The sequence below is a fragment of the Bacillus rossius genome, chromosome 17 (genome assembly GCF_032445375.1).
Source record: "Bacillus rossius redtenbacheri isolate Brsri chromosome 17, Brsri_v3, whole genome shotgun sequence".
In the NCBI taxonomy this organism is placed as follows: domain Eukaryota; kingdom Metazoa; phylum Arthropoda; class Insecta; order Phasmatodea; family Bacillidae; genus Bacillus; species Bacillus rossius.
In genome coordinates, this window is record NC_086344.1 from 30325177 (window position 1) to 30351460 (window position 26284).

Consider the following 26284-nt stretch of genomic DNA (forward strand, 5'->3'; position numbering starts at 1 on the left):
CTCTTTGTTTATATATATATGTTTATATATATATATATGTTTATATATATATATATATAGTTTACTCTTAAGTGGGAAACATGGAGGACGTTTCTATGAGTTTGTTTTATACAACAATTATTCCCCCACCCCCTTTTTTTCCCCACAATCTCTTTTCCAAATCAAGACGGTAGTAATAAAGTAATGTTTTATTTGCAATATTTTTATGAACATGTAGTGACAAACAAACACACAGTTCGTTTATATGAATTTCCTGGTAATCTTGTAATCTTTTAAGCTTCATATCTGTTCAGAACAGTTTGTAATATGTTGACATAATGATTCACTATGACTAAATAAACGTAAAATAACAATTTATTACATAAAATAATACTTCAATATCCCATTCACTAACATTGATACAAAAAAAAATTATATACAACCTTTTTTCAAAGAATGTTTTGAAATACTGTCGAAGGAATACACTTTCCAAGACAGTTTCTTGATTTAAGAGGTAATAAATACTACACCACAAGCAAGAGCGATATTTGCATTTATCGTTCTCCTTAATAACCCGCATAACATTCAACAAAATTGTCTCCTTAATAACATGCTTTTAAATACTATGGACTTAATTTACATTAAAAAATGTAATAAGTGGAGTGAATAAAAGTGAGTTAAAGCTAACAATAGAATATTTTCAGGTTGTAACTTAACTATGAATAAATAAAACTTAGGGTAGGAAAAAAAAATTTTCATTTTGCCCAGAGCGCCAGTTTTTAAGGGGCGGGAGGATTCAAAATTTTATGTTTCAGTTCTTTGAAAGATTCATACAATGGGGAATTTAGATTTAAGGCAGTTTTTTTTGGACATAATGCCATTGCAGTTTTGCACTGTTTGTCATGGAAAAATTCCGAAAATAAAAAATAAATAAAAACTATAAAGATAAAAAATATTTTTATTAAAAACAATTTTTTTTAAAAAAATTAAGATAAAAATTAGTTTTTTATCTTAATATTTTTATTTATTTTTGATTTTCGGAATTTTTCCATGACAAACGGTGCAAATCTACAATGACGTATGTCCAAAAAAAACTGCATTAAATTATATTTCAGTTCTATACTATATACTACCTGCTAGTTCTCAATTTCGATTTATACATTACGTATGTCCAACCTTTTTTTTTTTTTTTTTCAGTTTTGAAAGTACAACTCTCTGCAGTTGAGGTGAACACAACTATTTTGTACCGATATTCTCATAACTAAGCCACATTTTTTTCACACCCGGACTCACACATAACTCTGCTATTATTTTTGAAAGATTTGTGCAATGGGAGTGCATGACTAGATGTAAGCTTTTGGACACACGCCATTGCTAAAGCACTTTTTTTGTAGAATAAAACTAACAAATACCCAAAAGACAATAAACACAAATAAAGCAAAAAATTGCTGTTGTCAACAGGATATAAACACCACATCATATTCCATAACAGGAATATGGTCAACAAACAAAGAAAAACAAAGAAAAATGGACTAAGAGAACGAAAAATTTTTTGCTTAACTTGTGTTTTTTGTCTTTTGGGTATTTTTTAGTTTTCTTCTACAGAAAAAGTGCTTAGCAATGGCGTATGTCCAAAAGATTACATCAAGACGTAACTCTGCTGTACGTTGTTTTTTTTGTTTTTTTTTTTCAACGTTCCCGTTTAAGTGAGGTTGAAAGAGGGGATACGTTACTGGCATTCAGTGGTCTTGTACTGTTTGTTCGCTTCACATACACCTAGAACGACACGACCTTGAACTTTGGTAAAACTAGGAGGTTCCTTCGGCCCTCAGAATTAACATCAACTGTTTCTCCCACTCCATAGACTTAATCCTTTCATTTCCGGTAGCCTAAGTATCAGTTTTTTTTTATGTGACTCTTCATGTTTTGAAGAGTTTCACTCATTTGCGAATGCGTGACTTTGATTCCGTAACTACTTGATCCCAAGCTTGTTTTCATATATCATAAGATTGGTTACTCTAGATTTATATAACAATGCCGGTTGAACAAAAAAAAGAATTTCTTGTATACATCACCGTCAGAAGATTGACTGAAATACATGATTATCAAATTACCAAAATTAAAACGACAATAGGTTATAAGTAGTCGATAAAGTCCACCTAACTAACCGACCACGTGTTCCTAGGGCGGACGACACACAACTAACGAACGTAAGGTCTGTGCGGAGCAAAACAACAACAGTGATGAATCAAGTTACTGCTACCACCTAGTTACAACTATTGGTATGTGTGCCTACAGAATTTCTAGGTAGCACTACTTCCAGGCTAGTTGATACTAAATAGTTTTAGCTTCTGTTTATTCCCACCGATTTGGGTTGATGTTATAATTACCTTGTAGTTAATTCTATGGTATAAACTAGTGTTATTCACTCCACTCAATATTATATTTAAAAAAAACTTTATTGGACGGTGGACTAGGTATACGTGTGCTGCAGCTCTGTAGTCTATAGCCCGGCAACTTTGATGGCTGGTCGCGTCTTGATAGTGAGCTACATCTCGCGGACCGAGTGTACATGAGCTGCTGCTCTATAGTCTATAGCCCGGCAACTTTCACGGCCGGCCGCTTATTGATGATGAGCTACATCTCGCGGACCGAGTGTACATGAGCTGCTGCTCTATAGTCTATAGCCCGGCAACTTTGACGGCCGGCAGCGTTTTGATGGTGAGCCGCAGCTGGCGGACCGAGTGTGTGTGAGCTGCTGCTCTATAGTCTATAGCCCGGCAACTTTGACGGCCGGCCGCTTCTTGGTGGTGAGAGACAGCTCGCGGACCGAGTGTGCGTGTGCTGCCGCTCTATAGTCTATAGCCCGGCAACTTTGACGGCTGGCCTGTTCTTGATGGTGAGCCACAGTTCCTGGACCGAGTGTGCGTGAGCTGTTGCTCTATAGTCTATAGCCCTGCAACTTTGACAGCCGGCCGCTTTTTGATGGTGAGCCGCAGCTGGCGGACCGAGTGTGCGTGAGCTGCCGCTCTATAGTCTATAGCCCGGCAACTTTGACGGCTAGCCGCTTCTTGATGGTGAGCCACAACTCGCGGACCGAGTGTGCGTGTGCTGCTGCTCTGTAGTCTATAGCCCGGCAACTTTGACGGCCGGTCGCTTCTTGATGGTGAGCCACACCTCGGTGGGCGTGGTGACCAAGGGCACCCTGGGGTCGAACTTGAGCGGTGTCGACGTCTTGGCGCAGGTGAAGAACTGGTAGCGGGACAACAGAGCAGCGAGGCACGCCTTGACCTGCATGCGGCCGAACCGCAGGCCTGCAACAACAGGGTGGGAATATCCTGAAGGTCAGCGAGGAGCAAAGGGTGGGAATGTCCTGAAGGTCAGCAAGGAGCAAAGGGTGGGAATGTCCTGAAGGTCAGCAAGGAGCAAAGGGTGGGAATGTCCTGAAGGTCAGCAAGGAGCAAAGGGTGGGAATGTCCTGAAGGTCAGCAAGGAGCAAAGGGTGGGAATGTCCTGAAGGTCAGCAAGGAGCAAAGGGTGGGAATGTCCTGAAGGTCAGCAAGGAGCAAAGGGTGGGAATCCTAAGCCGTTTACGAATAACAAAGAGTGCAGACTTAACCAAAGGGTCCTTTAACGTCAAGACTTTTGTTTGGAAACAGCCAAAGTTTCTTGAAGTGAAACTTCTAATGCGACTTCCAACAAGGTTGCGTTGAACGTTTAACGCTCCTGGGGAGGGGGAATAGAAAGAGACAGAGCGAGAGTGAATGCGTGTTTCATAGACACATAAATAGTGAGTGTGTGTCATTTCTCTATGTCCACGAGGTCTCGTCGCGTCAATTTTCTCCTTGGGGCGAACCCGTCCGCTTAATTAAATTAACAGCTTTTATCATCTTTGAAAGATTTGTGCAATCGGAGTGGATGACTTGATGTAAGTTTTTGGACATACGCCATTGCTAAGAACTTTTTCTGTTGAAGAAAAACTAAAAAATAAAAAAATTAAAGAAATAAATAAATAAAACCGAAAAAAGTTTTCCTAACGTTCTGTGTTACATTCTCACAGGAAGACGTTATCTCTGCGTGGTTAGCGCCAACTTGATAACGAGCCGGAGACGTAACACGTTTCTTTGCTCAGGTCTTGCGCTGCGCTGTCTCTATGCTGATTAGTACAGTTCATTCTTGGTTCGTGCATTATTAAAAAAAAAACTATAAAGTGTAAACTAATTTTAGTAACTATTTGTTAAAACAACAATATTTACAGTTGATTGAAATTTTTTATGAAGACTAGAAATTACATATTTTAATGTTTTTAAAAGATAGGAGTTTGAATTCTTTTGGGTTATTTTTATTTTGAAAAACCCTCTATAGAATTACCCTCTCGGTTGCATATGGTGGTGTTTCGTTTGAACAATTATAATTACCTTTTAAAGTTACCTACATTTCTTATACACTTCTTTCTGCTTATATTTTATATAAAATTTGCTAACCAGGCATCAATAAACAAATATACAGAGATCCGTAATATGTAAATTAGTTACTATGGCTACGAAGCAAGAACTTTAAAACTAAATAATATTAAATAAAAAATATTCTCAAAATTTTGGTGGTACGTGTTAATTTTCTTGGACTTGAAAGTAGAGGACTCACCGATGCATATCCTAGAAACCTCTAATAATCCTCTACATGATGTTTGACCGTCTAGGCAGATGTCAATCCTGCACCTCCTGTGCATTATCGTGTATCTTATCTTGGCAGTTGAAACACGAGGACTCATTAATGCCTATCCTAGGTACCTTTCCTAATCCTCTACAAGGCGGCAAACTTATATGCAGAGGGATTAATGTATATATTATTATTAAAGCATACATTATTCTTTCACGTGCTGTTTCGTCTCTAGGCATATGGCAATTTCACACCTTCTGTGCATAACTATGACTCTTAAATTTGGCATGGAACCTGCGGACTTACCCAGCAATATCTGGGGGGAATTACTTAACCTGACCAAATTTTTTTGATTGTCTAGGTGGGTGGCCATTCTACACCTTCTGGCAATAACTATGAATCTTATCTTGCACATGGAATGCAAGGACATGCCTCGAGCATTTCATAACCCTTTGCATGCTCATTTGACAGTCTAGGGGGTGGACATTCTACACCTCCTTTGCATAAGTACATATCTCATAGAGGTTGTGCAATGCGACGTTTCACCAATGTTTATCCAGGGCTACACGCCTATTCATTTACAGGCTGTTTAATGGTCTAGGCAGATAGCCATTATACACCTATTGTGCTTAAACATCTATCTTATCTCGGACGTGGAACGTGAGTGACTCATCGATGGATATAAGGGGTGCTTGCCTAATCCTTCACATGTTTTTTTGACATCCAGGCAGATAGCCATCGTACACCTCTTCTGCTTAAACATCTATCTTATCCTGGATGTGGAACGCGCGTGACTCAACAATACCTATCCTGGGCTACTAGCCTACAGGCTGTTTGATGGTCTAGGCAGATAGCCGTTATACACCTCTTGTGCTTAAACATTTATCTTATCTCGGACGTGGAACACGCGTGACTCAACAATACCTATCCTGGGCTACTAGCCTACAGGCTGTTTGATGGTCTGGGCAGATAGCCGTTATACACCTCCTGTGCTTAAACATCCATCTTATCCTGGATGTGGAACACGCATGAATCAACAATACCTATCCTGGGCTACTAGTCTACAGGCTGTTTGATGGTCTAGGCAGATAGCCGTTATACACCTCTTGTGCTTAAACATCTATCTTCTCCTGGATGTGGAACGCGCGTGACTCAACAATACCTATCCTGGGCTACTAGCCTACATGCTGTTTGATGGTCTAGGCAGATAGCCGTTATACACCTCTTGTGCTTAAACATTTATCTTATCTCGGACGTGGAACGCGCGTGACTCAACAATACCTATCCTGGGCCAGTGGCGTAGTCAGTATTTGTGTATGGGGGGTGTTAAAAAGCATGGGGGCCCCGTATTAAAGCGGGGGGTCCGGGTGTCCTCCCCAGGGAAAATTTGGATTTTAAGGTTGTAAAATAGTGCTATTTTAGCAGTTTTCGGTACTTAAATTTAAATATTGTAATGGTAAAATTTTTGTTAATTTTAATATGAAATTTGTTTGAGTGATGTATTAGAAATTAATTAAAGATTTGGTGCTAAGGGGGGGGGGGTTTGAACCCCTAAAACCCCCCCCCTGGCTACGCCCCTGTCCTGGGCTACTAGCCTACAGGCTGTTTGACGGTCTAGGCAGATAGCCATTATACACCTCTTGTGCTTAAACATCTACCTTATCTCGGACGTGGAACGCGAGTGACTCACCGATGGATATAAGGTGTGCTTGCCTAATCCTTCTCAGGTTTTTTGACGTCCAGGCAGATAGCCCATTGTACACCTCTTGTGCTTAAACATCTATCTTATCCTGGAAGTGGAACGCGCGTGACTCAACAATACCTATCCTGGGCTACTAGCCTACAGGCTGTTTGATGGTCTGGGCAGATAGCCGTTATACACCTCTTGTGCTTAAACATCTATCTTATCTCGGACGTGGAACGCGCGTGACTCAACAATACCTATCCTGGGCTACCAGCCTACAGGCTGTTTGACGGTCTGGGCAGATAGCCGTTATACACCTCCTGAGCTTAAACATCCATCTTATCTTGGATGTGGAACGCGCGTTACTGATCAATACCTATCCTGGGCTACTAGCCTACAGGCTGTTTGATGGTCTAGGCAGATAGCCGTTATACACCTCTTGTGCTTAAACATCTATCTTATCCTGGACGTGGAACGCGTGTGACTCAACAATACCTATGCTGGGATACTAGCCTACAGGCTGTTTGACGGCCTAGGCAGATAGCCGTTATACACCTCTTGTGCTTAAACATCTATCTTCTCCTGGATGTGGAACGCGAGTGACTCACCGATGGATATAAGAGGCGCTTGCCTAATCCTTCACAGGTTGATTGACGTCCGGGCAGATAGCCATTGTACACCTCTTGTGCTTAAACATCTATCTTATCCTGGACGTGGAACACGCAAGACTCAAAAATACCTATCCTGGGCTACCAACCTACAGGCTGTTTGACGGTCCAGGCAGATAGCCGTTATGCACCTCTTGTGCTTAAACATCTACCTTATCTCGGACGTGGGAAGCGAGTGACTCACCGATGCATATCCTGGGGCCTTCTCCGAACGGCAGGTAGGCGAACTGAGGCACGCGCTTGGCATTCTCCTCGCTGAAGCGCTCCGGGTCGAAGCGGAGCGGGTCGGGGAAGTACTCGGGGTCGTGGTGCAGTCCGTGCACCGGGATGATCACCAGGCTGCCCTTGTCGAGGTGCAGGCTGGTGCCCGGCAGCGTGTAGGGCCTGGTGCACCGCCTGAGCAGCGTGCCGCCCGGCGGGTACCTGCGCAGCGTCTCTGCGGGCATGCGGGGCATGAGGACATGCGGTCATGCGGACATGCTGTTGTCGTAAGTATAGTTAGTTTAGGGTAGTATTAAAAACATAAAAATACTATAACTATAATCCTGATATTAAATTGTATTATAATCATAAGATGATTAATGGGTAGAGACCTGAAAAATTCGCGGGTTCATTTCGTGTTATGCTAAATTTCAAATAATTACACCTTAGTGCTGCTTCTGCAATTGGTTCACTGTTAATCTGGAGGACTGAGGGCCAATTAGAGACCCCTCACTCATAGAAGTGTCGAATCGTAGGCCACCCAGTCGAGACGACTCACGAGGCAGCAGCCAATGAACAGTTGGCATTTGCCCCGAGTGTGTAGAAGGATATTGGAGTCTATCCTGGAGGTCATTGAACCCGGGAATTTTTTTCGGTCTCTACTAATGGGTAATGTTTCAATAGAGTGTTTCATGTCTTTGTGTGTCGAACGATGAGTGTATGCCCGTCGAAGGTTTCCAAACCTTCTACGTCAGTTTACTAACCGAATGTTAGTTATGTGTGGTGTTCCACCAAACAGACTGTTTACTTGCAAGGGAAACTACGCATCACAAGGGTAAGCAATGACTGAATTCGTGGACAGAACAGGAGACGATTGTGTAAATGAAAACGACGAATCCCGAGAAGGGGTGGGGAGCGAGTGCGCTCTGCTGACGAGAATGAAGTGGACAAGAGACTCCCGAGGAGGAGGTCATGGATTGGGACTGAGAGCTTGGACGGATCTTTGAATATACATACTGTATAGAAGTCGCCAGCCCAGGTTAAAATTTCTAATACGGTTTGAGGTAGTTGGTTAATTCACCGCCGCAATCGCCACCATCTCTAGGGCATCGACTTGTGGTGGTCCCTAGCGGACAAGTGTCGAACTCTTCAAACACCCCTTCCCCCTCCCGTTGAACGACCTTGAGCTGCAGTGAATGATGGATGAGGGGTGCGGGGAATGACAGCGGGCGACAGTGCTGCGTTCTAATGTGTAAATAACAACTATGACGATACAGGGCGTTACGGCAGCGCACTGCAGCGGTGAAGTTCCCAAGCTGCTCATCATACGCTTCTGAAAAACGTAGAGTAAATCCTATCCACTCGCGACTTCTATACAGTATATATATTCAAAGGTCGGATGGAGGAGACTTGGAGAGTCTAAGATGTACATACTGTAAACTTCTATGTATCTAGAGGTTGTATGCAAAATATCTGTAGAGTATGAAACATTATAAAGACTCAAGAAAGAGGAATAATAATAATACTAGATGTCCTATTAGGAAACTACCGCTCGGTCACGACACATGTCATGCTGACGTACAGGCATACGGACATGCGGGCATGCGGACATGCGGTCACCATCGGGAGAGAACGAAGGCGGAATCACAACAGTCCGTCGCCGCTGCCGTTCGCATAGCTCTGACGCCACGCATTGTGGGTTCAGAACCGGGGGAAATCCCGGTCCGGAAACTACAGGAAATTCCCCGGTACTTTTTTGACGCGGTAAAATAACCGGGAATTTAAATTCGATTCCCGGTTACCTCGGTACTTTCGGGACTTGACATCGACAGCATAAAATTTCGTTTTATTATTATTATTATTATGCGCTGAGGTTACTTTCATTTGATACTCTCCCCTGCCGTGACGGTCGATACGTTGGGAAGGGGGTTGCCTGTCATTTTCGGACTACTGTGTGTGTGCTAATGCCTATTATTTAAATAACGATAGTTTTTTTTATGAAAAGAAGTAATGTTATTTTAAGTTAGTATTTCTGTGATTTTCCTTGCGTTAAAACGATTATTTGTTTAAATTTTTTTTTTCCGAACGTTCAGTGATTTGTTCACGTTAGTAAATACTTTTTGCTATAAAAATTGTAACACAAATGCTTTATCTTTTTTTTTTACTTTTGGTCACTAAAACCTGTTTAATCGTTCAAAACTAACTATCACTATTTAAATCACCGACTGCTGCACCGCTAATTTAAAACAAAACAAAAATTAACCTAGATCCGAAAGTACTGGGAATTCTCGGTTCTGGTTGAAGACTATTAACGAAATTCCCGGTTCTAAAAACTGTTTACGGTTTCGAATACCCTGCCACGCATCCGGCCAACCGCTATAGGGTTCACGATCGGAAAAAGTAGTTACAGTACCAGTAGGATGAGCGCACAAGATTTGACCTCCACGTTTTCAAAACTTCTGATTCACAACAGCGCATAGGACGGCCGTGAGCACAGGAGGGAAATGAGTATATTTTATTTCTGTTACGGACGCATGGCGCGTGCAACAGCCAATGAGAGTGGAGTATGGTGCCATTTTGGCGGGACTAGAGATCTGTTTGTATTTATTGATCATATCGTGGCAGGAAATTGTCAAGATATTACAATGCTTTAGAAATAAATTAATTATCTACTAGTAAACAAATCGTTAGCGACTTATGTACATAAAAATAAAAATGTTTGGTGGTTAGAATTTTTAACCAGAAATTTTGCATTGCCCAAATTAATATATACGTTGAACAACTGCGTTCATAAATAACTTGTCAGAAGTCCCGGGATAATCATTGGATAGTTGATATAGTTACTCACCAACAGATGTCGGATACATAGCAAAATTTCATCGGTTAAAATTATCAGTAAGATAATTTTAATTCGATTTCGCACGGGTCGTGTTAACTCGCTAGTGAACTCGACTCCATCCGTCCGTCAAAATATTTTCCCAGATAATCCTTGGTTTTATCTCGGACATTTACGTAGATGTTCGTTTCCTTTTTAAATCGTTTCTATGTGCGTATTGCGTTAGCATTTTTTATTTCTCTGAACATTTAAGAGTCTTGCTTAAATTGTTTCAACATGGGATTTAAGAACAGCGGCGTTATTTTTCAAAATATCTGGCTGAAACACCACAAGCCTGTGTTCTGGTAACAGTTTAATGCCACAGATACAATCAATCTATCCGTCCATACGTCGAAAGTTAGAGCTTGCCGAGCTTTTGACGGAAGGACGGATGGAATTTTCCGGCCATCTGGTTGGCGGCAGATCACGCGATCGACGTACGGATGATTAGGGACTGGAAAAATTCGCGTATTCAATGACCTTCAGGATAGACTACACAGTCCTCAGTATACTCAGGACAATATAGCCTGTTCACTGGCTGCTGACTTGTGAGTCGTCTCAACTGGTTTGTCTGTGATACGATACTTCTTTGGTTGAGTGTTTCCCATCGGCCCAGAGTCGTCCGGATGAACAGTGAATCAATAACAAAAGCAGCTTAAAGGTATGTGTATTTGTATTTTAGCCTATCGCGAAATGAATCCGCGAATTTTTCCGGTCTCTACGGATGATGGACGGACAAAGGCGACGAGGCTATTGTGATTCCGCCTTCACAAACACGTGGCTTAGGAACACGTAACTCACAAACATGCAGCTTAGAATTACTTAACTTAGAAACATGCAACTTAAAACAACACACATCCCAAATTGTGCAACTTAGGAACGTCATAACATTAAAAATAACAAAGTAAAAGTTCGTAACTTGAAAACTTTATATCATTGAAAATAGTAAGTTTGAAATACGCAATTTAGAAACGTCATGACGTGGACAAGACAGAACACATTAGATAACCTAGAACACATTACTTAGAGAAACTCATGCAGAATCATCTATCTTAGAAATGTCAGCATACAAAATCATGACCTAATAACACGTAACTAAGAAAGTCATGACACATAACCATAACTTATAAACACGTAAATGAATGACACACATACTAATTATGCATTTAAAAAATGTTATAACATACAAAATCATAACTTAGATATATGATGTAACCAAAAAAAAATACAATCCTGAATCACGCAACCTACATATATCCTAATATATACATCTCTTACTTTGAAATTTTTAACTTAGACTCATACAACGAAGAATCATGCAACTTAGAAACGTCTCAACATAGAAATGTCATAAGTTATAACTGGCGGGCTTGGTGCTATAGTGAACCAAGTAGTATATTCTTAAAATTTGGAAAATTGAGGTTCTAATCAATATTGATTTACAAATTTCATTATATGTAAATTATTTCTGATCTTGAACTACACAGTTAGAATTTATTTTATTCAGGGTATAGGATCGAAATTAAAACACGTTTTGCAGTATTTAAGAATTGAGTTGTTGGTAATCATGATTTTAGACCTTCCGTTACTATCGTAACTCACCAACGAATAACTTAGAAATGTCATACTTTAGAAACACACAAATAATAACTATCTCGAGCTAGAACCACTTGCTTAGAATCATTCAGCGTTAGAACATCTGTGGTAACACGGGGTCGCTGATCGACTCCTGATACAAGTACAAGGGAATATGACATAATCATAATTGCTGTTTATTGTAATACTATATTGTGTTGGTAAATAATTAAATAACATAATATTTTATAAGGGTTCTGCATATTGTAATACTAAAATGCAGTTTGTAGTTAAAAAAAAAAAAAAGACACTCGCATTAGGCTGGATGATGCCCGTAGAATGTTTGTTTGAATCTTAATCATAGTGTACTGAAGTCTGACGTCAAAAGAACCACGCAGTGGCAGCCATGTCAATAAACATGTATGCTTGCTCGTTGCCCTGTGTGATAAAAGAACGGTTATGAGTCTGCTTGTGTTCTCGTGGAAATATGGAAGCTTCGAGGGAAGGCATGCCTCGTGAACAAGAACTGCCCGATGGACTATTGAAGGGGGGGGGGGGGAGAGTGTGGTAGAAGAGAAGACAGGAGAAGACCAGGGATGCCAACTCATGCGCGCCAGTTTTTAGAGACTTGCGCTTAGAGGTGACACCACGCTAGAAGCACCAGCGAGCGTCGTCCTTATCGTCCCGCCTCACTAACGCAATAAAACACCCCTCAAAAGGCAAGCCTCTTGAGCGTAACCGTGAGACGTTAAACCTACCATGTATATAGGTGTATATTTAAATAAATACACAACACTGCAACAGAGTCGTGTATAAAGATAAAGTGTATTTTTATAATATTGTTGGTAGATCTGGAAGGGGACGCACCACAACGCCGAAATACCACAACGCCGACAGCTAGAAAACTGCTGTGTACCACAACGCCGAATTACCACAACGCCGAAATACACTAACGCCGAAAAATGTCATTGCAGGACTGCCATAAAGGTTAGGTTAGGTTATACATACTAGGTTAGGTTAGGCTAGTTTAGGCTAGGCTAGACTAGGCTAGGCTAGACTAGACTAGGATAGACTAGATTAAGTTAGGTTAGGTTAGATTACGCTAGGTTAGGTTAGGTTAGGTTTGATTGTGGTATTTCGGCGTTAAGGTACATTTAAGAAACACACACAAATTCATTCAGTTGTTATTTCGGCGTTGTGGTACACAGCAGTTTTCTAGCTGTCGGCGTTGGGGTCAATTTTGACATTCGGCCTTATGTCGTAAAATGCTGAACTGTTTAAACCCTTTTGAAAGTCTGCTGTGTCTCACTAAAATGACGCGCTGTGATAAAGTACAAACAAGATCAGCCATGATTACTGTATGTGAGATCGCGTTCCGAGGATACATGCACAGGATGGACAAAAACGGATCAGCAATTTAATAAGCTATTTACGAAAATGCGGAGAATCGGAAAGCTGAATTCCTTAATGGAGTAAATTTTTATCTGTTGGTAAAACTGAGATGAATGCATCACCAAGACTCCGGTAAACAATATTAAAACAAAAGATTCCCAAAATTAATCTCTCAAAAATGTTCAGATCGTGGAGGTGTGTGTTCATTTATGGGGTGGGAGTCTACTCAAAAAGTTTAAGTCACCCCAAATAATAATTGGCTAGCAATTGGTAAGCGAAACAAACCGAAGTATAGAAGTAGGTATGCTTAACAGCTTGAAAAGCACTTTCTAGGAATAAATTAGAAATGCCAACATGAATTTAGTAATTTTAAACAAAGATGTTAATAAAACACATCAGCAAGATTAAAGTTAAAATTCAGTTTTCAAAAAAAAATACTTTACTGATGAGAAAGATGGTGGAGATTAATTTATTAAAATGGCGAAAAATTCCAAGCCAATATTACCTCCACTGTACAGATAGGCTATTACAAGACCATAATGGGAATCATGGACCTAAACATGACAACATAAAGAAAAACCTTTTTTTATAGAAAATTGCCACCAATATTAAAACAGAGAGCATTCAGCTTGATGGTCCACCTAATCAGGGGCGTATCTGTGCCAGCGAGGCAGGATGATAAGCGCGACGCTCGCTGGTGCTTCTAGCGCGGTGTCTCCTCTGGACTGGCGCGCAGTCTTCTCGTCGTGCATCGAGCGGCGACCGTGACATTACACGGCGGAGAAATGAAGATAAAGGTGTAATACAATTCCCTTGAGTGCTTTAAAAAAACAATTGTTTTCTAAAAATTGTTCTGAAAACATGCGCTTTAATCATTTTCACTCACCTTTAACATGCAGTTCAAAACAAAATATGGAAACAAAATAACTCATCTGTTTTTCTCGTACTCTTAAATGCATTTCGAGAACAGACGCCACTCTGGTATTTTCAGCTGTTTTCAAATAACTTGGTTTCCTCTAAATCTCTGCACACCGCATGTGTGACAGACCGGGTAGGCAAGGGCCTTAATACACTTGACAAATCACTCACTAACAACTTCTATCCAACATTTAAAAAAAAAAAACCTCAGAATTAAATTCTTAATTTTAAAACAACCTATATATTCACTGGGTGACTCAGAACAAAACCAATAATGCACCTATTTGTATAACGCTAAGCCACCACACCAAGGGCGTCGCCAGCCGATGGCCTAGGGGAAGGGGGGGGGGGGCAAAGTTGTGGAAAAAGTATGTATTTTTTTGCATTTGGCTACATTTTTTTTCATCTCTAGGGCCTTAGGGGGAGGGTAACTGCCCCCCCCCCCCCCCCCCGGCGACGCCCTTGCGCCACACTTTAATTTACGAATGGGAGGGAATTTTCGGACCATGATTTCTCAAGTGTAAGATCTCTGTTTGTCACTTAACCACAGAGTTAACAAAAAAAAGTGTTTAAAAATAATCATTTTAAACTGCTCATATCTCCCCTGGTAATCACTTTAAGAAGATTGCCGTTAACATGTTTTCCTCTTATTTCAGAAATTATTAGGTTGTTGTAAGTTTGGGAGTAAATAAGTTTGTGTACCTTTGTGGTAGTTTTCACTAGCAGTACAACACAGCATCTACCTACCTGCGCCAATACAATGTCAGACTCATGGCTATGATATTCTGGCTGCATGGGATGCATGATTAATCGTTTCGGAATATACTAACATTCCTGAATAATCCAAGAGAGTTTCAATGATATTCAAGAAATTTCCGGGATGTTTCTAGTTTGCGATATTTCGGCGTTATAAGTGTACAGATTTCGTGTTTATAAGTTATGATTTTACATGCTGTGATGTTTCTAAGTTGCATGATTCGGTATGTGTTTATAAATTGCTTACATTCTTTGAATGGTTCTTGCAATGGGGAAAATGTATTTAAAATTTTGTATTTGGACATACGCCATTGCTGGTTGTACTGGACGTCTAATAAACCTACTAACGGAAAGAAAAATCAGTTTTGACATTGTTTGTCATTCTTATGACAATTACTAGAACTAGCAATGACGCACGACCAAAACAAACACTTGAATGTAAGTCGCGTGCTTATAATTGATTTCTGGGTCGCGTGTTTCTAAGTTAACGTATTTATAAGTTGCGTGTTTTTAAGTGGTGTATTTATAATTTGGATATTTCTACATCGTATGTTTCCACATTGCATGTTTCTAAGTTGCGTGTTTCTATGTCCTGTATATCTACATTTCATGTTTCTGAGTATCATGTTTACTTCATTGCATGTTTCTAAGTTCTGTGTTTCTAAGTTTCGTGTTTCTAAGCTATGTGTTTCTAATTTGCGTGTTTCTAAGTTACGTGTTTCTACATTCCATGTTTATAAGTTATGTGTTTATAAGTTGCGTGTTTCTAAGTCGCGTGTTTCTAAGTCGCGTGTTTCTAAGTCGCGTGTTTCTAAGTCGCGTGTTTCTAAGTTGTGTGTTTCTAAGTTGCGTGTTTCTAAGTTGCGTGTTTCTAAGTTGCGTGTTTCTAAGTTGCGTGTTTCTAAGTTGCGTGTTTCTAAGTTGCGTGTTTCTAAGTTACGTGTTTCTACGTTTCGTGTTTCTACGTTTCGTGTTTCTACGTTTCGTGTTTCTACGTTTCGTGTTTCTACGTTTCGTGTTTCTACGTTCCGTGTTTCTACTTTACGTGTTTCTAAGTAGTGTGTCGGCAGATCCGCCCGCGAGGGACTCACCATCGACCACCTGGTCCATGTACTTCATCTCCTGCAGCGCATCGTACGTGATGCTGCCGCCGTGCCTGCCGAGCACGGAGGCCACCTCGCGCGCCAGCCGCTCCTGCACGTCCGGGTTGGACGCCAGCTCGTACAGGCAACAACTGAGCGCCGTGGACGACGTCTCGAAGCCGGCCACGAAGAACACCAGGCACTGCGCGGCGATGCGGCTGTTCGTGATTTCTGGGGGGCAACCGCGAGGCGTGGCCGCGAGAGACAAAAAAGACAACTATGGACTATTGATCGTCAAGTTTGTAAATTACCTATTTATCTTCCTTGTAAATTGTAAAATTAAAAAAATATCGTATTCTATTGAACCATTACATTGCAACTCATTTACTTATTTATTTATTTTTCCTGTAGCATTCAGTGACGGTTATCAGAACCTAAAACTAAAGCTTCAGCTAGCCAGGAAAACCCTAATTCCATTCATGCAGTTTTGTACAAGTATTTGTTGTAAAATGTTCCCAATTCAGAGGAAATCATTAACAAGTTTATTCTTGTCAGCCACACGCATATGTAGCTTGATACAAGACATAATATTATTGTAGGAGCAGTTAATTTACTCTCCTGTAAATTTTGGTTAAGATATATGGATATACTCACCATACGAGTCGTCAAGTTTGTGGTTGTTCTCTGTGACATGATTGGAACTTTCGTGATTGGAAGCATTGTCTTCGCCAGCAGCGGAATTGTTCTTCTTGAGGTCTATCATCAGCTGCATGAAGTCGTTCCTGGTGATCCCGTTCTCCTCCCTGTACGAGACGATCTCGCCGACGAGCTTCATGAAGAAATCGCTGACCTCCCTGTCGGCCAGGCGGAACGGGAAGATCTTCAGCAGGATCGGAGCGAGGCTGCCAGCCGCCCTGACGAGCGTGTTGCGCAGCGTCGGCGTGAACATCTTCTTGCCCATCTTCCGGAACTGCGAGTCGGGGTCCCTCATCGAGTTCATCTGCAGGCCGAAGGCGCAGGACCCGATGACGTCCGTGGTGAACTTGGCGACCACCTCCTTGACCTCAATGTCCTCCTCCTTGGCCGCAGAGTCCTGCAGCCAGGACACCATCTCCTCGCAGCACTCCCGCACCAGCCCGGACATCATCCTCATCTTCCCGGCCGTGAAGGTCGGGGTGAGCTTGACGCGCAGCTTCCTCCAAGGACTTCCCCCCAGAGAGAAGAGGTGCGCGCCGATGGGATTCCTCTTCTCGTCAACCGTGATCCCCCGGTCGCCGAAGAACTGGAAGTCCTTCACCATCACGTGCTTGATCAGATCAAGGTCCCTCAGCATCAGGAACGGGGTCGCCGACCGGTAGAAGCCCAGGAACGGTAGGCCCTCCGCCTGGAGGTACATGTCCGTCATGGCGTGCGCGAAGTTCTTCCTCCACAGCATCGAGTCTTTGAGGTTGCCGAAGAAAGGTAGTGGCTTCGGGGTGTGGACGCCTCTCTTGGACCAGTACGAGAAGGCATTGGAGTAGTACCAGTAGACCAGCAGGAACATCATCCCTGCCAGCAGGGTGGTCATCAACACGTCCAACATGACCTCTGGAACAACAGCAATTTTTTTGCTTAATTTGTGTTTTTGTCTTTTGTGTTTTTTGTAGTTTTCTTCTACAGACATACATGTGCTTAGCTTACATCAAGTCATGCACTCCCATTGCCAACCAACCATTGGAACCAAAAAAATAGCCAGTCATGGAGACTGTCAAACAGAAGTGAAAACTTAAAACTTTGTTTTTAAAATGTGTAATATGACATCATTTCTACGTCACATGTACGTAAGAAAATGATTTTGGTATTATATCAGTACGATGTCAGCATTATATCATTTATCCTTACATCAATTTTTTAGTCACAACAGATGTCAGTGGTATGTCAAAATTACATTAAAAAATTCATTACCTAGCTATGACTTACCAGTGATGTCAGACCTAGGTAATGTATTCAGGTGGTCAAATTAACTTCACTTACTGCTACTACAGCATGTCGGTGTTGCGAACTCGCAAAATTTTACCCATCCAAAAAAGAGTCCAACACGCACATGATACAGTCCAGTATATACAATGTATTAGTGTATATATGCGTATACATGTAAACAGGCCGCTGCATTCCACCAGTCTGGCGCAATACGTCACTAGCATGTCGGTGACGCGAACCCATAAGTTTTGCCCCTACCAAAAATCGCTCAACGCGGCTAAAGAAGTTTTCACTTCAAAAACTGTGGATGTACTCGCACACATAGTGCATCACAGCGAATATGAACACTCTTGAATTCTAGCTTGAAGGGGTTGCTCTCGGTCAAAAAAAAGCGTTAAAATGGATTGAAGTGGTGCAGTTTTAATACTTTAAACTCGCATTCCAAAATATCCGACCATCCTTACTTAAGTTTTCCATTGTGCCTCAAAATCACCTCTTCTAAATGCTGGGATGGTTCTTTACAGCATGCGATGGTCTATTCCTCTCCCAAAATTCTTGTTCTGTGTAGTTACATTTTAATTTAAATCATTATTTGGACATACATCATTGCTAGTTTTCACTGTATGCCATAGAGATAATCACCTGAAGATCGGACAAAGAAAGATGAATAGACAAACCCACAGGGGAAAAAAAAGGCAAAATCAGCTGGTGCAAGTAAAAATAGCAGTAGTCAAAACCATATCAGAACTCAGCACTAATTCCTTCCATGAAATCCTCTTTGTTGTCGTTAGATTTAACATTTAACATCAGATTATTCTGATTTTTTTCTGTGTGTTTGTGTATTCATATTTATTTTTCCGTCGTTCGGGTTCAATCTATCACATACAGCACAAACTAGAAATGGTGTATGTCCATAATAATAAATAAATAAATCTTACCGATTGCAAGAATCATTCAAAGAACATAGTTCTTTAATGACATTGCTGACAACGAGACAAAACAAAGCATTAAAATTTAACTAAATGACCTAATAGGTTGTTAGTTAGACCAAGTGTTAGGTTTTCTATGTTCAGGTATAATTAATATTAATTATTAGTCAAATTTCAATTTTCTCTGATCAGAATCTCGAATTTGAATCCACCCTAGGCCTCAAGAGTCCAAAATTAAATAATGTATGAGAAATGAAAAAAATATTAACTATGGTGTTTGTACATTTAACCCTTTAAATATTATATTTCTGAACCAAGTTTTAAAATCAATACACATTGTAAATTTAATTTATATAATTACATGTTATAAGTCTTATATTTTGGGGAATGGTAACAGGATAGGTATGAAGAAAAGTATTAACCTAGTAAACTTGAGAGGTTATATCAGTGTTTTTTTCTTTTACTTTAATTCCTCTAATATTTTTCTTCAAATATTATTCCTCAAATATCATATCCTTAGAATACTTAATATATGATGGTATTTAAGGATTTGAGAATTTCATTGGCCCATCCATAATTAATATTGTGTGTATTTTTTGACAGGAATGACTTTCTCAGAGGTCGATTCCATAGTGTGCATAACCTCACAACTAATATTCGAAGGCCTTTAACATGGCCAAAACGTGTATCAAAATGTGTATTTCTGCATTGCTGCATCCCAAAACCTTGTGGATAATCACCCAAGTGGTGTGTATTGAACTTAGTTTCACACCTTAACGACAATACAACTCACAGGGTCACCGACTAAAGCTGTGTCCGTATTCGCGTGACGTCACGAGGACCGTCCGAACAGTAAGTGAAGTATGCAAGTACGCCAAACAAACGAATCTTTGTTCTCCTCGTGTACTTCCGGATAAAGAAACGCCATCATTTTGATAAAAAAAAAGTTTTTTTACATTATATTTTATATAACACTCAAGTAATTTAAAAACCCGTAAAATCATTTTGTATTCATAAATTTAATGAAAACACAAATAGTCAAACGAGTGCATACGGAAGTTCAAATATATGCATGCACATACATAGATAGCACTTGTAAATACGAAACAAAGGTAGAATCATAATATAAAGTTCCGTAAATTCGTATATCATCAATGAAGTGTAAAAAATTACTAATTTCAGCTAAACATTGTACTTTTAAATAAATTTATTATAAAAATTATTATATCTAAAAATCTGTTCCACTGGCTAATACAGTTTCGAAGAGGCCAAACATTGTACCCGTCCGATTTGCTCTAGTTACACCACAAATACATGTGAAGTAGACGGAGTCGCAAGTACACAACTGTGTAGGTATTTGAATTCGGAACAAATCTTAGAAACGAAATGTGGTTCTATTTTAAGTTAATTTTAAATTATTTAAACAATCTGTTATGCAAATTGTACAAGATAATCGTTGAAATATATTTCGTTCTAAGATTTGGTTATCAGGGAGGTTTTACTTATATGTATTTAATGATTTTGCAACAAAATATTTTTTTTTCATATTTGTTTATTTTTTGGGTTTATGCCTTTGTTTTATGGAGAAACGTTTTAAATTTTTTTTTACAATACTCTGTATTGAATTATTCTGTTCATTCAGGTATCCGTAATGAAAATATCTAGCAGACTAAACCAACCCCAGTGAAATCTGTCAAGTCGTTCAGATTCTATTGTTGATTTTTTATATTCTCGTCATTCATTCACGATGCGACCTTCCCTATTCTCTTAAGGATGGATTCACACAGTAACAGTAGTAACAGTAGTAGTAGTAACAATAGTAGTTTTTTTTTTTAGAGAGGTTTAAAAATCTTCAAAAGACACCAACAGGTGGGATTGTTGGTAGTGTCAGATTTTTACTGACTAAAAACAGTCCTCTCTTTCTGCCCTTCTTTTAGGAAGGGGGCCAGACCGGAAACCGCTTTCGCATTACTTCAGCTTGGCCCAGGTTACGCGACTAGGCGCTCTTCTTGATCAGTTCTCAAGCTTCTTTGCTCTCAGTACTGCTTCGGTGTAGCTCATTATTGTCTCCCAGTTCCGCGGAGAGCTGCTCATAAAGGGGATTATGTTTCCTGGGTTCAATTTGGCTCCGATTGTTTCTTCGGCCGCTGTTCTTTCTGTTTCCCATCTGCTGCAGTGGAACAAGGTGTGGCAGGCATCATCAGTGTTTGATGGGCAGTATTTACATGCAGGGCTGTCTGCTAGCCCCATGCGGTGCAGGTACGCCTCGAACAGTCCGTGCCCTGTGAGTAGTTGCGTTAGGTAGAAGTTAGTTTCCGCGTGTTTGCAGTCAGACCATGTTTCGAGTGCTGGGATAAGTTTAGCTGTCCATCTCCCTGTGTCTAGTAGTAGTAGTAGTTTTTTTTGTGGGAGTAGTAGCAGTATTAGTAGTAGTAGTAGTATTTTTTGGGGGGAGAGAGGTTTAAAAATCTTCAAAAGACACCAACAGGTGGGATTGTTGGTAGTGTCAGATTTTTACTGACTAAATCAGTCCTCTCTTTCTGCCCTTCTTTTAGGAAGGGAGCCAGACCGGAAACCGTGAGTAATTGCGTTAGGTAGAAGTTAGTTTCTGCGTGTTTGCAGTCAGACCATGTTTCGAGTGCTGGGATAAGTTTAGCTGTCCATCTCCCTGTGTTCGCATTGTCCCATCTAGTTTGCCATTCTCTTAGGGTCTTCTTCCTTTCGAGTTCACGGGAGAAGTCGTCAAGGGTGCCCTTTGTGCGTCGTTCGTGGAGTCTTTGTCTTTCGTTTGCCATGAGGTCTATCGGTATGGTTTTGGTTATGACGAGTGTCGCCGCTTCGGATACTGTGCGGTATGCGCAGGCTACTCGGAGGGCGGCTCGTCTTTGGATTGCGGCGAGCTTCCGTCTGTATTTTTTTTGGGCAAGCTGGCTTGCCCATATTTCAGCACCGTACTGTAGGATTGAGTGTACCACACTGAGCAGCAGTCGCCGTTTGGCGTATCGAGGCCCAGACGTGTTCAGCATGATCTTCGACAGGCTCGTTACTACCTTGTTGGCCTTTGAGACTGTGTTGTTGAAGTGCTCGCAGAAAGTGAGCCTCTCGTCTATCTGGAGGCCCAGGTATTTTATCGAATGCTTCGCTTCAATGTTTACTCCATTGATGTTCACCGCAAACGGTGTCTCGTACCAGCGTTGCCTAGTGAGGACAGCCATCTCAGTTTTATTAGGGGCTAGTTTGAGCTTATGGCGTTTCAGCCAGTCGTTCAATCTCACCATTAGGTGGTCAATTTTTTGCCGCGCGTCCTCGGGGCTGCTTGCAAGAATTATTCCCGCAACGTCGTCGGCGTAGCCTGTTAGGTGGGTGTCCCGTGCCATGTCCATCCTCAAAAGGTCATCATATTGTATATTCCAGAAGTCCGGGCCAAGGACGGAGCCTTGAGGCACGCCGGCCGTGACTGCAGTAGTACGCGGGCCTTCCGTTGTGTCGTATTCGAGTTCTCGTTCTCGAAAGTAATCGTCGGCCATGTCTAGAATATACTTGTCAACTTTGAAGTCGACCTCCATGGCGTCGAGTATGTCCTCCCAGCCTACAGAGTTAAAGGCGTTCCGGATGTCGAAGGTGATGAAGATGCACACTTTGCGGGACCTATGATTTCCCGTCCAGGCGTGCTTGACGATGGCCAGAGCCTGTTCTATTGCCGAGATTGTTGAGTGCTGCTTTCTGAACCCGTGTTGGTTGGCTGAGAGTCTGCCAGCTCTCTCTACTGCAGCTGTGAGCCGTGCTTTGACAAGTTTTTCCAGGAGCTTGCCGGCGACATCAAGCATAGTAGTAGTAGTAGTAGTGGTGGTAGTAGTAGTAGTAGTAGTAGTAGTAGTAGTAGTAGTAGTAGTAGTAGTACATTAACTTTAATACAGGAGATTTTTCATTCCATTTTTCAAACAAATAACGACTTTATATTTTTCTAATTCCCATACGTGGCAAACGAAATAAATTTAGCGTACCAATACACTTTTTCAAATATTAATATTATATCAAATTAGTTGGTGAGTTGTGTTAGAGAGTAAGCTAATTTAAAAAAAATTTAGAATGGATAGTACTGTAAAGGATGAAGTAGGATGGGTTATGTTTGTATAATTCAGTGCTAATATGTGTACCTGACGAGTAAAGAGCTATGTATGGCTGCAAAAATTGATGTGATAAATGATGGTTCAGTTTATAGTATATGTCTAAATATGTATTTAAAACTTTTTCATGTGGATTACACAATGCACCAACATTTAGATTAAAATTTTTATTGTATTGTTGAAATCCATACCAATTAAAGAAACATTTTAAATGTTATACGATTTTTAATGATTTTGCATTGTTGAAATCCATAAAAAGCATTTTTTAATCCATCTATAAACAAACGCTATGATTTTAAATACCATTTAAAATTATTATGTTTAAAAGCCACAATTGGTTCAATGGTTTAGTTGTAAAGTACGTCGATTTAGCAAGGAGATACAAATTCAGTTCCCCATACAATAAATTATTCTTACCAACTTATTTACGAGAAATTTACAAAAACTGTTTTCTTTAATCGTGACCTGCGATGTAAGAATTATTTCTAACAGTGCTGATAGTAGCCTAAATGCAATGCTAAAACTTATTAACTTATTATTTTAGGTTTAACTGCAATGCTACTGGCTACTTCGTGATATGGTTTAAATTTCTATCAAAAAAACTCATTTTATGTTGCTTGGGAATTTTTAAATGCCAGGTAAAATTAAGTAATATCTTCTGAAATAAATTCTAACCATTCGTTGAACTAGCCAGTAGTGAAAGGTGTTACGTAGTCATTTTTTCCAGTTGATTCTTATTTGAACACTCCAAAACGTTAAAAATGTGTCTTTGGCAGCTAATAATGCAAAGAAATATATATGCAATACATTTTTCATTTCTGAAAATCTAAACTGTTTAAAAAGTCTACAAGTTGATCTGTGATTACTGTAAATATAAATTCATGGCCTGAAAAGGGAGGTACCCCCTTAAAATCGATTTATTTTGAGAGAAATTTGTTTGGTACAAATTTTATATTCAGTTGGGAAAATTCTTAACGTGAGCACATTTACAGAGCTTGCAATTATAAATGTAAACATAACCTTGACAATACTGTACACGAATAATATTTTTTTTATGCCCATCCACCAGTCTAAACCATCTTTAGAAAACAAAAGCGCTGACGCTCTTTGCAGTAACTGCAACACGATGGAAATAGAAATTAAACCTAATCGGGAAGTGTCTCGCGTCCACCATTTATGTCACGCCGGCATTACAAAGAGTCAAAAGTGGTGGTTTAAAAAAAAATATTCGCACCCAACGCGTCTCCGAAGGGGTGCTGTGATTCCAGCATAAGAATCAAATTGTGTGTGTGTCCTGCTGTGCACTCGCTTACGTTGGTTATTATTTAAATTATTTGACATGACAACATCGATGAACGCCGGCTGCACGCACGAAAGAGTGGCCCGTTACGCCCATTGTCCCGTTTCGCTGTTTCACGTTACGCTCATTTTATATTGCTCTTTTGCTAACCTGAACCTCCTAGCATTGCGACCGAGTCCGTGGCGTAATTCTGTTTTCATGCATTTCAATGTAACATTTTCATTGCTCTTTGCCAAACCGTTCCTCCTAGCATTGCTGCAGAGTCCGTGGCGCAAATATATTATTTTTGACTGCATCTTGGTGTTGGGTAAGCCATTTTCCATCACATCATCCTTGAAACACTCCCATTCGTTTCCTACTTTTCCTATCATCGTCCTATTCTTAACAGAATAACACAGATTGGAAGAAATTAAATAGCAAACATGTATAAAAGTTATAGTTAAAATAATCTCTTCGTTAAAGTAATAGACATATTTTAATTAATGAGTGCAAATAAAAGTTAATTTATCAATTAAATTGCAGATTTCATTTCACTCCTTTGTATCCATACAAAATGATTATAATTCAATAAAAATGATTCAATTTTATTCATAAAAGTATGCAATCATTTCATCAATGTTTTGTTATGACGTTGTCACGTTAAACTATCGTCCGTAAACCGACTTTACAGACAACCAATTTTTTTTTATTAGGCCCGTTCTACAATGGCTCGGAAACGAAGACGGATCACGTAAACGGAGACGTATCATGTAAACGAAGACGGATCTCCTGTAACACTTCACCATCGCATCTGCTGCTTCAACAATGCACGGAAACGTAACAAATGACAACTAATGAGACCATTTCAACGTTACCAAATATTAATTAAATAAAAAATAAATAAATTATGCTTCGAGATTATAGCACGGGCAGAATCCATACGTAAATATGATCAAAAATAAAACACAAAGTAATAATCGTTGTACTTGAAACAAATTTTAAACGTATTTAGAACACAAACAAACATGGCTACCACCGCATTCAAGTATGTACTGGGATTCTATTGGTCGCACGGGGCAACGTAAACGGAAGAGCTCAGCTTTAGAGCTGTAGCAAACCGAATGTATTCGGTACTGAGTGAAGGGTGCGACATCTAGTAACGAGTAACGAAACGTTACACACGAATGCATTTCTTTACTCTCATTTTTCGTAGTATGGGATTTATCGTTAGAATGTTGTTTACATTTTATTGTCAATAAATAATTTTCCGACACCTATTTGTTGCTTTTTCATTATAATCGACGCATAATGGATTGCGATCTTATCGTGATATAACATAAGCTCACGGTAAAAAAATTTCAAAATAGTAAATCCATTGCAAATTTAGTAGATTCCGTCAACAGTTCACTTGTAGTTCTACATTTTGTTGCAACGCCGCGACGTCATACTGTACGCGTACGCCAATACGACTCGATTATTTACTCTTACGTAACATAGCATGTTATTAGGTTATCAGAAGTAACGAGTAACGTAACGATACGATAGTAACGAGTACTAATTTTTATAGTAACGAATACATACCTACGGGTACGCTTTTTTTCGTTACTTTTACACCTCTACTCAGCATTTCCGAGCTAATGCTTACGGCGCATTCGTTTTTACGTGTCATTTTAGAACCGGGGGGGGGGGGGGGGGGGGTTTATTGTGAACCCATCTTATACACGGACTTTATTTAACGTTCGGCGGAAAACGGAACATGATCTTACCTGGACTGCTGTGGTATCGCTTGCGTGCAGTTCCAAACAACACGTCTGCGCCGCACGCCCGATTCTCGCGCACTAATCGCAACTAACGAGGTATATATTCACAGTTTCCTGCTCCGTTGAAGCATAAGATTCACCAACGTGGAGTCCGGGCGCCCGATCTGTCCCGAACATATCCGAAGATCCCCGCTCGCGCGTGAATATACATATATATATAAATCCAGTGTCCTGATGTTTGTTTCCAGTGCACTCTTTACCAAGTCAACCGATTTCGATGAAAATTGACATTTATGTGTAATTTTTTCCAACTTGAGAGATAGGATAGTTTTTATTTCGATTAATGGTCTTAATAATTTATAATTAATAATAAACTGATCATCAATGTTGATTGGTGTCTACGCCCGGGAAACAGTGGGTACTTCGTCTCCATGACAACGT

At 40.2% G+C, this 26284-nt stretch overlaps 1 protein-coding gene across 1 annotated transcript; it reads right to left on the minus strand.

The window, feature by feature from the left end:
- Nucleotides 1-995: 995 nt before the first annotated feature.
- LOC134540606 (probable cytochrome P450 6a14) lies at nt 996-25951 on the minus strand. Its single transcript, XM_063383442.1, has 5 exons — nt 25850-25951; nt 16444-17376; nt 15799-16020; nt 7175-7426; nt 996-3293 (listed from the first exon to the last, which is right to left on the minus strand). The coding sequence occupies exons 2-5, from the start codon at nt 17369-17371 to the stop codon at nt 3106-3108; spliced, it is 1590 nt and encodes a 529-aa protein (XP_063239512.1). The 5' UTR covers nt 17372-17376; nt 25850-25951; the 3' UTR covers nt 996-3105.
- Nucleotides 25952-26284: the final 333 nt, after the last annotated feature.

Coding starts and splice junctions, on each gene's coding strand:
- LOC134540606 (XM_063383442.1), bottom strand. CDS start 17,371: ATGTTGGACGTGTTGATGACCACCCTGCTGGCAGGGATGATGTTCCTG. Junction 16,021..16,443: donor CAAACTTGACGACTCGTATG/GTGAGTATATCC, acceptor GTTGCCCCCCAG/AAATCACGAACAGCCGCATC. Junction 7,427..15,798: donor CATGGACCAGGTGGTCGATG/GTGAGTCCCTCG, acceptor GCATGCCCGCAG/AGACGCTGCGCAGGTACCCG.